The sequence below is a fragment of the Gavia stellata genome, chromosome 7 (genome assembly GCF_030936135.1).
Source record: "Gavia stellata isolate bGavSte3 chromosome 7, bGavSte3.hap2, whole genome shotgun sequence".
Lineage (NCBI taxonomy): Eukaryota > Metazoa > Chordata > Aves > Gaviiformes > Gaviidae > Gavia > Gavia stellata.
Window position 1 is genome coordinate 31,548,662 of NC_082600.1, and position 15,300 is coordinate 31,563,961.

The window sequence follows — 15,300 nt, forward strand, 5'->3', positions numbered from 1 at the left end:
AAAGCACACTGAATGGAGGCATTCATTCTTTTTACAGAAGGATTGAAAGGAAGCCTGTTCTAGCAATAAAACACACATGGAGACATGTAACTATCTTTGAAACTAACTCTTGAGCTTTAAAAACAAATAAACAGACCCCCACAATACCTCACAAGTTCTTTCTAGCTGCCCTATAGCACCTTAGCTCTTGGTCTCCTTTATGGCATTTGAGAAATTTCAGAGTTTCTACTCAAAACTCCTCCTTAAAAACAATTTTAAGAAATAGTTAACTTTAGTTTACTTTAGAGTTTAAATACTATAAAAATATTCTGAATTTTGGAAGTCTTGTTAAAAGTTATAGGATTTTAAATGACACTTAAATAAGTTTCTGGATAGTAATGATAGCCCCCCCCTAAATATTATTTAAAATGCTTATCATGTATTTTATAACATTCATTGCTTGATACTTTAAATGCTAACTCAAAAAACCTTTCTTTTCCTCCTTTATCTTCTAGTCATTTATTTCTCTGTGGGTTTTTTTGAAAGGTGGGTTTTTTTAAATGCTCTGATAGCAGAAGTCAGCATCATATCAATATATTCTGAAAGAGTTTCTTTCTGTTGGTTGGGAATAAAAAAGATTGAAACTATTACCCCATTTCTTCTAAACACTTTGTTTCACTTAAGCTTTTAAGAATAGTTTCAGCCTTTCTGCAAGGGCAGCAATAGTCTTATCTGGAATATATAAATATGATAAGATAGTGTGGGGGTTTTTTGCTTTAACTGTAGTTTCTGTATATGTTAACATCAATATACCTAGATGCTAAATACAAGTAGTTTTAAGAAGTTCAGTGATGCTTGAAGGGATTCTGGATAATTTATGTTGTAATCCACAAACACTAATGAAACCTCATTCATAGGACTAGGACATTAAAAAAATGTCTCTAATATAGTATGATACCTCAATATAATTATTTGTGTCAAGAGTTTGTCTTGAAACCCAAATAATTTAGATAATATGCATGATAAAGTCTTACTTTTAAATATATTCATATTATTTAATTATAGAATTCTCAGAAATTAGGAAAAATTTGGGCAGGATGATCTAGTCTGTACTTTTGCTTCAAATTAGGATCAATTATAGTTAAATTATAGATATTAATCTGTCTAGAATAGCTAGATAACTATCTGTTGTTGGAAACTGCACAGTCTATTACAGTTCCTATAGTATCCCAGGTCATCTAGTCTGTCCTTATTGTTAGACTTCTCTTAAGGTCTAATCCAAATTTCTGTGGCTGAAATGTCAGTCCCATCTTAAGAGTCACAATACCTTACCAAGTTTTGAATCTACTTTGTGGTAGGAAGCATATTGTGAAAAGGTCTAAGTGAACAAGTATCATGTTGTACAGCCAGTTAATGGATGAAGCCAAGAATCCTCCTTTAATAACCAAAAGCTTTCTCAAAGTATAAAATCAAAGTCTGAAACTCCCTGTAGACTGACAGTCAGGAATCAGTCTGGGTTCCACAGGCATCTGAAATAGATATCTCACTGTCTGCAGCTTGTTTTATCCAGTATTACCTTATTAAAAATCGATCCAAGAGAGAATTTACCTTGCAAATAAAGTAATTAAACCTTTGTCCTTCCTAAAAAAATTATCAGATAACCTCAGTAAGATACCTGCCAGCCTGGTCTCTTTCCCCTGTGGAATTATTATTGCTTTTCTAATGACATCTATTTAACATTGGTTATCTGGATATTTTTCTTAGTCTTTAGTTTTCTATTTGATACAAAAGTGAACTCAGCTAGATACTGCTGTAATTAAGAGATCATTAAGTAGACTAACACCCAGCAAGCAACTGTCAGAAGGTAAACGCTGTAACAAAAAACACTGATTAAAAGTAATAGTCTATGGACCACACTCAGCCAAATCATGGGTAGGTCTGTTTGCATAGGAGCTTAAACTGATCAAGAATTTCAGAAAAAGTGTCATGTAAATGAAAGTCAGAAAGTGAGTATGCTTTTATTCTCCAATTAGTTGCTATTTACACTTCCATGTCTACCAGTGACACATAAGTAATCTTACAGTGAAAGTCTATCTGCTGCTGTGCCATTTCAGAGACAGTTAATAAAGCTGTTTTCAAGAACACTTAAGCACAACCAAGGTAACTTGCAACCTGCCCAGCCATTCTTTGCTTCCTTGTTCTCTCTTCTCCTAACGACACTCCTATCAAGTTAGTATGTCTCCCAACATCCAGAAAGATCTTTATTACGAAGGCATCAAAAAGTTTTAACTGGCAAGACTATACAAACTTGCTTAACACATTGATCAGCAATCATCTGACTTACCTGTGTATGGCAGCTCCACAGATACTAGAAAGAGAAGCATAAACTCCATCCCCAAAGACATAAAATTGCCATAAAGGACAGTTTGCTGGGCAAAGGACATCTTCTGTCTCCTTTCGAAGGTCAAGTCCTCTTGTAAAGCATGTGATAGCAGTGGAAACTAAAGAAAAAAAGAAGAACTGTGACCTGAAAAATCTTAAGGGTTTGTTTGGTTTTTTTAATCTCTCTACAGTTTCCAAGTTTAAAGCAATGTTTGAATTTGAAATTAAGTACAGCATCTCATCTTATGCTCCCATATGCCTGTAAAGACATCTTTGGAGCTTAGAAGTGTACACTTATGACAAGGAAGAACACACTTTTAAATTATTTATGGGAAAGAAATGGCAGAAAGGTGGAAAGGGTAAAAAAAAAGAGTAAACACTAAAACAACATTAAAATAACATGCAAGGAATATTACAGGGGGAAAGCAATTCACATCTGTAAGTTTACTGCTGAGACAGAAGTGCAAAGGGAAGACCTTTGAGGGCTGGTAGAACACAGGAGTGGGCAACCCTCTCCAAGGGAGAAATTAAAAGTCTCTGATGTCCCCACAGTAATCTCAAGCCATAAGACATCTATGCATCACTTGAGAAACTCTGAATCTTCTCTCCAGTGACATTCATGAAGCAGGTTCACAGCAGCATTTCCCTTAGCCTCTGCCATAAATCCTACTGAGGCCAGTGTAAAAAAAAAAAATACCCATCTCCTCACTCCAGTAACACAGTAACATCTAGAACATTCATGTCAGTTCATTACAATGAAATTTACATCATTATCATTGTGCAAAGGACTGTCAGATTCACACACTGAGACAGAAGTTATTCATTCAGCTGAGGCCCATGCATTTTTCACATAGAACTCTGCCTTTTTTCCTAGAAGTTTCTTCTCAGATTACCATTAAGTTTTCACTGTGCTTGCATGTGTGCAATGTAGGTATGCAGACACAGATTTACACCAATATATCATTTTGCTTGGCAAATTGATGCTTTTTCTTTTGAAAACTTAACAGTCATTATCTTGGATACTTACTACCATCCTTCTACTACACAGGACTGCACATTCAGCTGGTCTGATAGCACAGCTAATTAGGGCTTTGGCTTAGATCAACATCAATTCAGCATCATAAGTTCAAACCATGACTGGATATTTATTCTGAACTGCCTAAGAGCGTTTTCTTGCCCTTACTGAGTGGTAGAAGGTGCAAGAACTTTTTTATATGCAGACTATTACTTTTTCACAATATTAAGATGAGGGCTGATAGAGGCTGGCCAACGTAACAGTGCATACACCACAGCATTATATCCCCAGGAAAGTATGTTTCAAGGATCCGTGATCTGTCTCTCACCTGCTTCCCTGCCCACTCTTTCCACTCTTACCCTAGGGTGTTTACTGACCCTAACATAAGCTGCTGTTATTTGAAAGATTTGGAGCATACACTGTTCCTCATCAGCAGATGGAAAGAGATCATACCTCCTGCCAGTCTCACTGACTTTAAAACTGAAAAGCAGAACAGTTACAGCCAGAGGTGCACAGGGAAGTGTGTCTTTTCATTCTGGCAGCATAAATCAAACACATATATTCATAGACGATGCATGTAGTTCTACTCCTAAGTATATGTAATCCTCGTTAATGCTATACTGAAATTACGTTAAACTACCTAATCATGTCTTCCTGGAAAATCTTTGCTGCTATTTGTCAGCACAAAGATGCAACTTAAGTATGCAAAATATGTCTATATAGTCCAGATTAAGAAAAAAGAAAGCAGTAAATACTTTTTTGTTTTTCCCCTCTCAAAATAATAAAAGCTCTCCACCTAGCAAGAACCACTGTAAAGTGATTTAATCCAATTCTCAAGTATCCTAAAAACAAAGAAGTTTTTTTTTTTTTAGGACTTACAGTCTTACCTAAGCCTCACATCCTCTCCACGTTTAGTACTATACATTTGCCTTAAAACCAAAGTCTGAAAAACCAAGCAGAATCACCATGCTTATACCTAGAAGCTCCTTGTTTGCATTATTAAAAGTGCTATATTATTGGTGTTATGCTAAGAGAAGTCTTTTTCTTTGCTGTTTGAGTCCCCTAATCCTTTAATGAAAGTTCTACAAGTGCATTAGCTAATTACTGGGCACTACTCAAGTAATATCCACCAAGTGATAACTAGCAAGACCATCTGAATCAAACAACAGCTGGAAAGCTGGATATCCCTGGAGGAATCACCACAACAAGCATCACTGGTAACCTCTGCTCTCACAGTACTGCTTATGCCATGCACCCTGCAATGTTTTTCCAGCCTCCATAAGTGCTAGACACCACAGGAAGTTTTAATACCTCTCATTTCTAACATACCTTACTTGACTGAATCCCTTGGCAGGCTGTGCATACAAAGACAATAATTAGACATGTCTAGTTAATGAACCCTTTATTACTTGGAGATCTGCATTTCCCTCACTACCAGGTACTTGCTAATTAATTACAGTCACATGTCAAACTAACATTTTACATAACACAGAAGATGAGGAAAAGAAAAAAATCTTGCTGTATTTTCCCTAGCTATGAAAACACAGAAATCCATTGTAGCCCAGCCATGGGGTTTTTATGTAGTGGCTGCCTAAAGTCTGTCATGATCCTCGTCCACACAGCAGCAACTCGCACCCTTCTCTCTCACGGTGTAGACTGAAAAGCTGACATACTGGAGCTAGAAGCTTTAGCAGTTCATACCTCAGTTGCATCAGCACAGAGGTGACACACACTTTGAAAAACATTATGCTGTTAAACCAATTTCATTTTGTTTTTCTATGTAGATGCAGTTTTCAAAAAGCTATACTCCTATAATGAGACTAACATTAGGAACGTTTGGTGCAGTATCAAAACGATAAGTACTAGGTACCAAAATTAAGACTTATGATACTAATTTTGTTCTTCCCTGTTAGTTAATGTATCATCAGCTATCCAATCTATAAAACTACAAGTAGTCCATTGCAAACAGGAAGATGTATTAATCAGGTCTGAATACTAGATAATACAGAACAGTGCTTTGACAGCTTACACACTAATCATTCTCCCAAATTTCATTTGTGATATTACTACTGAAATTGAAGACAGTGGTTGTTTTTGTTAGTGTATCCAAGATACATACCTCATAATAGCAGAAATGGCCAAAAAGCTATCCATATAAAGTAACCAAGCTAAAAACTGTATGTTTTTATCACTGTAATTTAAGAATGCATGAGCAGTAGCAGCTAAGGCATTTCTCTGGGTACTCTGTGATCCAATACTCTAAATACATGTATTTCTGTAAGAAGGAAAGATAAGCTTGTAATTTACAGGAAAGGACTCAGTCCTAGACTCCTACCCATTCTGGACTCTGATGAGGACCTACGTTATGCGATATAAAATTAGGCCTGCAGAACTGTAATAAATTGACCATCGTCCCACTCTGTCAAGACACACACTCTTTAAGCCTCACAAAACACATCAGGGTACATCATAAAAACAAAGTACAAAGAAAAGAAACTTGTGTTTCTTCCTCATTTAAGCCATTTTAAAATGTAGGGATTAATGTCTTCCATCACTGTTGACCTAAAAAAGAAAAAGCAAAGGCTTACTTCTCTCCTAAAACATCCATCCAATAACCATACTTTCAACCATTCCAGCATTTCCATCTTTTTGGTGCCTCATCCCATGTACACTGACTTGCCCTGAATAGTGTTCCTTATGCCCAGTTCTCAATTTTTTTTTTTACTTTTTTTTTTTTTTACAGGAGCCACTAATTTAAGATTCTAGAAAAATAAAATCAATAGCTAAAACTTGAGCCTTTCTAACCTTGAAGTTTCCATGTATTGCTTTGAGAAAGCAGAATTTGTTTATGTAAAGGCAAAAAAAATCCCTACGTACATTTTTTTTAAAAAAATAATAAAAATCAGTGATTCCTAAGACTAAGATAGCTTTATGGGCCATAAAATAGGGAAGTACATCCCTATTATGCTTCTTATTCTTTTTAGTACTTAGTATTGTTTCTTTGCAAAACAGAAAGATTGAGTCCTTTCTTCATCTTGAGGCTTCAAGCAAGCCTGGGATTCATAGCTTATGCAAGGAATATTCCTTGCATAAGATAAGAGCAATATACTAGTAGAAATAGACCTCATTTTACTTTGGAAAACATGTTCACAGATGACATACTAATTCATGTCATGTCAAGCACACATCCTGATATGGACAGGGGCAACGGGCTTAAAAATCTGATCAGGGCTGTATTATCAATTTCAATCTGAGATTTGCCCCTTTCCGATCAACTTCAGGTCGCTTACCATCTCATGCCAATGTTTACCCAACTACACAGTCAGTCTGATTTGAAGTAAACAATTGTTGAACTCAGCAGTATTTGTATGTATTTCAGGGGGAGTACAAAGAAAGGTATAAGATCCTTTAAGATCTCCCTGAGTAGTTATGATCCTAAATACAGATTTTTCAGGAAGCTAATGTTCTTTCATTACTTTGAAAAACATAATTTAAATACTTTTATGAAAAAGTTCCTGCAAGCTGCTAGTTCAATAACCAAATGCTGCTGAATTTAAGCTCTGAATAATGGTAAGAGACAGTATCTTGCAGTAACCATCCACATTTTATGTACAAAAACATCCCAGTACTTTTGGTAACCATATAAAAGTAAAATCACATTTTGCCGTTTCCCTTAATGTTATTTCAGTTGTTTCCAGATACCTTCAGATTACAAGGGCTTCTCCTCCAACCCTGGGAGGAAGCATTATAGAAAACTTTTCACTTGTTTCCTGACAAACTGTTGGCACTTCATCTGTAATGTACCTGTAAAACAAAGAGAAAAGGAATTCAGGTTGCAGTAGGTTTTCTATTGCTGCGCATTTTTTTTCCCCTCTTTTTTAGCCATAGCGCTCCTGTGACATACATCTGTTATAACTGTAGCACAAAAGATTTTTCCAAATATTTGATTGAACGCAAAATGAGCGGCCAACCCTGCTTCCTGATGTCTGAAATCCTGAAGAAGTGTTCAGAAAAGCTTGAGGTCACTCACCTTCCTCAGGCCAGGCCTTGTGTCTGGAAGCGCATCCTTCTGGAGGCTCCTGCCCTCCCTTGGTGAAAGGGTCCACTGGAAGGGGCAGATAAACCGCTTGCATCCTTCTGGCGCATTATTTCTTTAACTGCTTCCTCTGGCTCCTGTGGATTGACTCTGGCTCCAGGAGAGCCCACTTTCCAGCAGCAGGGATGCAGTCCAATAGGGCACGGCGCAACGGGCAGCCTCTGCCCCGCTAGGCATGTTAAGTACCTTCTTTTGCTTTCCAGGTCAAAATAACGGCAGGGCAGGTTTAAAAATCGATTCCAGGGTCAGAAATATGTCGGAGATCCTTAAACTGCAAGCGCTACGCAAGTGCCTTTGTAACACACACAAACACGCTCCCACTCACTCTTGCTATCAGCAGTCCCCTTGATGGGGACGCTTGTCACCACTGCTCTTCTTCAACCTGTGCCAGGAGGGAGTTTCACCCCCGTTGGGAAGCTTTCCCAGGCATCCTCCGTGCCCCTCTGCACTCTCCCCCAGGGCCACCTCCCGAGGAGCCCGGCGCGGCGGGTCCGGCCGGCCCCGGCAGCCCTTCCGCGGCGGCAGCGGCCCCGCAGCCAGCACCGCTCCCCGGGGCGGGGCGGCCCGTCCGCGGCGGGGCCCATGCCCCGCGGGGCTCCGGGCGGGGAACGCCCGGAGGAGACTCCCAGCGCACCCCGGCGAGAGGCGGCCGCAAACGGGTGCGCCGGGGAAGCGCCCAGCCGGTACCCGCGGCCAGACACCGCCGGCGCCCTCACCTCCCGGCGGGGAGGGACCGGCAGAGACGGTCCGAGGGGGGACCCCCTCGTGGGGAGGTGGGAGGAGGGCGGCCAACTCACCCGAGCCGTCGCTCCCGCGGACGGGGCTGCCGAGCAGGAAGGCGCCTGCGAACAGACAGGGAGCGGGTCGGGTGGGGGTCGGTGCGATGCTCCGCGCCCGCCCCGAGCCGCTCCCCGCGGTACCCACCGAGGAGAAAGGGCGCGAGCCACATGGCGGCGGGGCGCGCCCGCACCCCGGGGGAGCCGAGAGCAGCAGCGGCGGCGGCGAGGAGAACCGAGCCGAGCCGAGCCGAGCCGTGCAGCACCACGCAGTGTGTCCGCCGGGCCGGGCCGCCCCACCGCACTGCCCCAGCACCTCCGCGGAGCTGCACGTCCGGCGGCAGCCGCCGTGCCCGCTTTAAACCTCTCCCGGGGCGCATGAGCACTAGGGCGGGCGAGGGTGGCCGGGGCGGGGGGGGCGGGAAGGAGGGAGCGGACGGGGGCTGGGCGGCCCCATCGCTGGGCAAGGCCCGGCAGGTGCTGCTGTCCCTCCCCCGCCGCGCCCCCCCCTGCTCCGTCCACCTGGGCGCAGCCCGGGTCCTCCGGGAACGGCGCCCCAAAGCCGCCTCAAGCAGCCGGGTTAAGCCATTCGCCCCCCTTCCCCGGTACCTCCCGCCGCCCCGGCCCGCAGGGGCTCGGCCACTCCGGACAGGCAGCGGGCGCGGAAGGACCGTTCCGTGCCCGGCGAAGAGGCCTTTGCCGTTTGCCTTTCCACACCTGCCCGCACGCTCCTCTAACTCCTCCCACCTCCGGCTTTTGAGTACCTCTTCCAGACGTCTTTGTTACTATTGCATACCTTGTTTCAGAGATCTTTATTCCAGACAGCTTCAGAAGTGCGAAGGAGCTGTCAGTTCCTTCGCCGCAACATCTAGCCCTTCTTCGGAGACGAATGAAGGGGCAAAGCTTTCAGGAGTACTAGCCCGGCTCGTTCTGTGCTCGCCCCCTGCTCAGTACCGGCGCGGGCAGCGCTGCCGAGGGCAGCACGGACGGTGCCCCCCGCGCCGCGCACCCCCCGCCCGCCCCGGGCCGGCCCGGCGGGGCCGCAGCGGTGCTCTGGCCGTCACTCGTCCCGTGGGGCGCCGGGAAAGAGAGAACTGGGGAATTTAAGCCCAATTTAACCTTTCGAAGAGATTGAAGTACCCTAACCAGCATTATTGTATCGTTTGTATTTGGTCTAACGTGTCAGCGTAAATATTACAGGTGCTTCAACTTGAGGAAATAACCAAAACCACCACCCCTCCCAAAAACCCAAACCCAAAACAAACCAATCGGACAAAAACCTCCACCTTAGAGCCTGCATACGTGCATTTTCCGACCTAAACGGTTCTATGATTCTATATGCGGCATAAAGTATTAGCTGGCATGAGTGTGAAATGATCAGATTACTTATGAATGGGTGGGAAGAGAGGCGGGAGTGCGTTTATCTCAACAAACGTCTTAAAATCGTGTTCTTTGCTGTCTGCTGGCATCCGCTGTTTAACTTCTGCTGGGACGGCTGTTCCCAGAAACAAACTTTCAAGTCTAAATAAACTCTCAGAATTCATAGGAATCAGCTTGTTAACGGATTAGCCAAATTAACGGTCAAAGTAGCAGTCCAATTAAGTGCAGGCATTGCAGTCAGCTGTGGGAACGAGCGGGCACGGCAGCAGCCGTCTTTTGGGAGGCAGCTGATCCATACAGCTCGCTTTCGGGCTCTTTTTTAGTAGCTGGTGGCTTTGTGAAATATGTCTTCGTATAACTGACAATAAATATATCTGGGAACTCTGCGATCCCTTCAGAGATATGCCGCCCATAGCAAAATAAGAAGCAGGACCGGGTAAGTGATTAGTAATTATTTTCTTCGGAGTTTAATTCAAACAAAGCGCAGAAGCGGTGAGAACGCGATCCCTCTCCCTCCCCTCCAGCTTTGATCGTCCCAGAAACACATTTTTATGCTTCCCACACAGGATAAAGGTGGCGATGCTTGCCTCATGGCTCCTACGGGAGCACCTCAAATGCAAAATTATTCAAGGCAGTCGGTGCAGATGTCAGGAACTTCTGCCTGGCCTTTCTCTCCACTTCTGCGCATCCCGCGAGCTTGTCAAGGCATTACTGATGCCAGCAGGCTCCCCCCTCAACTGGGGGTTCACCCGAGAGGGTCAGTCATCTTTCGTCTCGGTGATCAATTCAAGAGCTGGCAACGGCCGCTGAAAACTGTCCCTGAGCTCGCCTCTCCCTGAGGTGTTCCCCGCAGATGCAGAGGGCACCCGGTGCTTTTCAGAAATGGTGCGCACTTTCTGTTGCAGCCCTCGGTTCTCAGAGCTGCAGTAGCTAAGAGAGAAGGGGGCTTGCTTTTTTTATTTATTTTACTTTTAAATAAAAGATCCTGGGAAGCCACACGGCTAGCAGCGCCGACGGCGGGTCTTGCCCCTTATCTTCGAATCAATGGCGGCAAACCGATGGCGGCTGCGCTCCCTTCCCGGTGCCCTCGCCCGGGGAGGGAAGGGGCCGAGGACCCCGCCGCTGGCAGCCTGCCGCTCCGCCGGCCAGCCGGGCTTGGGGAGGCCGGCCGGAAAGGGGAGCTCAAGGCCAGCCCCGGGGAGCGAGCGGCTGTTGGCTTGTCCTGCGCTTGTGCCGCATCTCATCTGGTGGCGACAGCAAACGACGTGCCAAAGAAATTGCTTTGGCATGGGTTAATGCCTTTCGTCGCAGTGAAATGTCCCGGGAATGCCTTCCTCCCGAGGCTGAGGGAAAGGCAGGAGGAACAGGGAGAGGGACCCCATTTATTCCGGGAAATACGGGAAATGCCTGAACCAAGGCACACTGGCTGTCCTTCCCGTACAGCCCCACAGAAACCCCTCTGTCCTTTGTGTGAAGAAAGGCTTTGTGCAAAGATCACAAAGCACAGAAGAAGGTACTAATTAAACTTTCAGCCCTACATACCACTTGGTGAGTGCCCTGTGCCGTGCAGTTCGCTCACTGGGAAAATACACTCACCCATCCTCACTGCAGCCCTCCTCTCCCTCCCCTTGACAGTTTCCTTTTCTGTGATTCCTTTCATCTTCTGAGGTTCTGTGTTTCTGTCTTGCCCCTGCATCCCTTTCAGACCTACGATGCTTTTCTACACACTTGCTTCCCAAAGGCTACCTAATTCATCCTCCAAACTGTTTTGCATTGACTTTTGCGCATCACCTTCCGTTTTGTGTTTAACAGATACTGAGTGGTCCTTGAATTACTCGGTTTGAAACTACGTTGTCTTGGGAAAGTCATTAAGGTGTTGCCTCGAATGCCAGTACGAGACAGGCAAACTGGTGCCAGGCTGGCGGAGCACACGTGTGTGCCTGGCCCTGGGCAGCCGCCTGTAGCAAGGCTGTTTGGTGCCTTCCTCGAGACAGGCGATTTGAAGGGACTTTAGAGGGACGTGGCAAAGGTTACAGTGCCTGTGTGCACAGCCCGTTTGCTGACACCCTTGGGCTCAATTTGTTAATTCACACCACCAGCCTTTATGAAACCTTCATTTCTGTTTTGTTCCTGAACTATTGGCTTGTTAGTAAATCAAATGGAAACACACCCACTTAGGAAAAAACACCTAGAATAAATAAAAACATGTAAGCCAGAAGAAGGAAGCAAACGAATGGTGGAAGCCACGCCTAAAGCAAAGACTGTGTAACACCAGACTTTTTGATACTCTTTGAGCTGGGCGGCTACAGCCTCGCCACACTGCAGGGCGGGTGAAATGCTTGTTTATGTATACGTACATACATGTGCACATATATACGGTGTTGAGCAGCACCAGAGTGCAGGCTGGAGCACTGGAGCTCTGCCACTGCTCGGGTCCCACTGTTGAAATGCTCTTTGGCAGCCCTTTGGCCCCCCCATCACCCGCCAGGCTCCCGGCCAGGGCTCAGCGCAGGGGTTACTCCAGCCCGGGAACCTAGTTGCCTCCTTCTTTTGAAGGCAGAGAGCGCTCACACATACGGACACGCTCCAGACCACGGACACGCTCCAGACCACGGCAGCTGGCCAAGGCCCACTGGGGCACCTCAGCAGGGGCTGCAGAGGCAGCGGGCACGCAACCTGGCATTGCACGGCCTGGAGTCCTCTCCGGGAAGGCTTTCCTGAGAGGGCTTGTAACCACGGCCAGAAGCAGCGCTGCGCCGCCCTCCAACGCACTAGCCTGGTAGCTTGAGCGCTGAGAAAGACAGGTGGCTACAAGCAGATCTCTCCTTTTAAGAGTTCAAGCACAACTGCTAGCAAACAGTTCCTGGTGGGCAGCAGACCCTCATCTACCCACGGTTTTTATGTTTTAGATTAGCAATTTATTTTATGCAGTAACTGAAGATTTCTGTGAGAAGTGACCAAACGTGTGTCTGTCTCCGCTCCTATCGGGGCTTTCCCCATGGTGGGAAGGTGGGAGAGGTGGCAGAGGACCAGCTGCCTCTCACCTGTGATCAGTACGGAGCTTGCCTCTGCCCCGTCCTGTTGTGTGCTCTCCAGCGTAACGCGAAGGCTGGTTCTTATGACGATCTCTGAAGAGACTATCTTTTTTAAGATAAAATTAAAAGTGTGTTTGTTACTGGGGATTCTTTTACTGTATTAATTTAAATAATTATCTTACATGTTTCACTGACATGAGGATAAAAATGAAGCCTGGGGACAAAATAATAAAGATAATAGCAAACAGATTAAATTTACTTCACATACAAATTTTAAAAACATATAAAACTTTAACAATTATTTCAGAAGTGGTTAATGACTCTGGATTCATTCTTGGATGCTTAGCTTGGGATATCATGAAGACCTTGGTTAGCCAAGAGGTATATTTTTATTAGCATTTTGAAAACGTTTTTCTGTGTGCAAACATTGAGAACTCTTAAATAATTAATAAAGACAAGGATGGGGCCCCACTTCTGTCTGCTGCCCATTCGCTCTTCTCTTTCACTTTGGGCAGCAATGACAGGAGCAAACTGCCAGTCAGAACATCTTTTCTTTACCCTGAGAGAGGTACTGCTTACTATTTCAGGGGCATGTGTTTCTTAGAGAAATACGTAGCTTTGGGTAAGCGAGGTGCGTTTTTCTGCTTCGTATAAACATTATGTTAATCCTGAATGGGAAGTGCCCGGTCAGAGCCTGCCTGTAGTCATATGGCTGTTGTTGAACGTGTGACTTCTGTTTTTCCTGGCTCTGCAGTTGGTGAACATGCTGTTCCTTCCACTTCCTTTGTTAATGGTCATCTGCACATTTTGAGGGTAATCCAGGGCACCACACACACACACACTCTAGCCATTCTTAAAAGCATGAATTCTTTGTCTTTCCTTCGTGCGCACTTACATTTGCACACAATATTTGCAAGGCTTCATAAATGGAAAAGACATTTTCTGATTAACTTTGTGTAGTGAAGGTACAATGAATTCGGTTTATCCACTTTAACCCCTTATATTTGGAGCAGAATGGGACAAATAATATATCTCTGGGTTAGAATTTGAATTGGTACCTTTTCTCTTGATTGCTGTGATACACGAAGAAAAAAGAAATGAATGAGAAATACTTGTAAAGGTGCATGGCATGGAAAGACCCTCTGTTACAGACGTTTATTGCTATTCCAGAAAGGTACGTCTTGCCAAAACTAGCCAGTGCCTGGACATTTTGACAAGCAGAAATGAGTCACTGATGGATTGCCCAAAATAATGCAAAACCATTTGTAACTAACTCTCTCATGTTTCTCTGGGATTTTGAATATCATAAACTAGTGAAAGTCTAACCTAGCTATGGTTTATTTGTTGAAAGAAAAAACCCATTTTTCTGCTGAGTATACAGCAGAAAACTTATACAGCTGTACCTATACAGCTGGGTGAAGAAAGCCACTTACCAATTTCTAGAAAGAACAGTCATTAAAATACCTTTTACTAGAATCTTTTGTCAAGAATATTTTTAGCAGAATTTTAATAACAGCTAAGTAAACGGATTTATGATACCTATTTCTGTACCATTATATCTTTATTTAATACTGAGATTCTGATAACACTCAGAGGTTTCAAAAAGAATTAGATTCCTATTATGTTCAGTGCAATGTGGACTTGCAGAAGAATAATTGCTGATCCAGGGAAGCTTATAGTCTCTAGAGATTAAATGTCTCCTTTTTTTGAATCAAGGGCACATTTGTCTATCACTTCTAGTGATGAAATTTCAGTTCAGATTTCACTTCAGCATTTATCATAAACATTTGTGTGTTTTTTAATATTTTGTACATCTATATATGTTTATATTTTGCTGATTTCAAAAAATCTAACAATTTATCTTGTTGAATCACTAGTTTTTACACTTGGAATTTGATTTATACTCAAAAATTCAGCTCCTTTGGCATCTCAGCTAGAACTCATACTAGTTGGTGGTAGACTTGTCCTCTGCCTTTTTTGTAGTTGAATTACTACCCATCTCCAGCAAAAGATGGAGCTGTGAGTATTTTTCTCCCTATTAGTCCTTCATTATTCTTTTTTTTCCCTTTAGTACTTGTTTGAATACATTTTCTTACCATGGGAAATATCTACCACAACACTAATATACCATAATTACAAGCTATGCGCTACTAAAACCACAACAGCTTCAGTAACTGCATCTAGGGTACGGAAAAGGTGGGCAAGCTGTAGAGCTGAAAGTAAATTGCTTACATTTTTCCCTCTCTGAAAGCAATGGTGAGTGCCGGCCTTTATTCTTCCTGCGGAGGGAAGGAGCTGTGGACAGTTTGTGGCATCAGGGAATGATGCCTGAGGATGCCTGGATTTGTCTGGTGTCTGGTTTTGTGTAGGTGTGAAGGGGTGCTTGGTAAGACTGCTTAACTCTTCTTCAATCAGCCAAAAGCAAGAATTTACCATGTGCAAATCCTTTGCAACAAAAAGGATTGTTTAAAACTAGCATGATTCAGAAACCCATCCTTAGCTGGGTTCATCACTCAGCTCTGCTTGGGCAGATGACTGGAGGGCAGCCATGGATAAGAGGACAAATGCAAAGATGCCACCTACACAGGGATGTGTAAAGCGATGGTTTCCTTGAAGTGTAATGGTGTTAGTCTGGAG

General features: G+C 44.0%; 1 protein-coding gene across 1 annotated transcript in view; it reads right to left on the bottom strand.

The window, feature by feature from the left end:
* The window catches only part of COCH (cochlin), a 47,277-nt gene that overhangs the window by 14,661 nt on the left and 17,316 nt on the right, over positions 1-15,300 (bottom strand). The window contains 6 exon segments of the mRNA XM_059819548.1: positions 2,324-2,480; positions 8,270-8,314; positions 8,397-8,681; positions 8,684-8,788; positions 12,206-12,453; positions 12,673-12,769. Coding sequence (XP_059675531.1) covers positions 2,324-2,480; positions 8,270-8,314; positions 8,397-8,681; positions 8,684-8,788; positions 12,206-12,453; positions 12,673-12,769 — 937 coding nt within the window.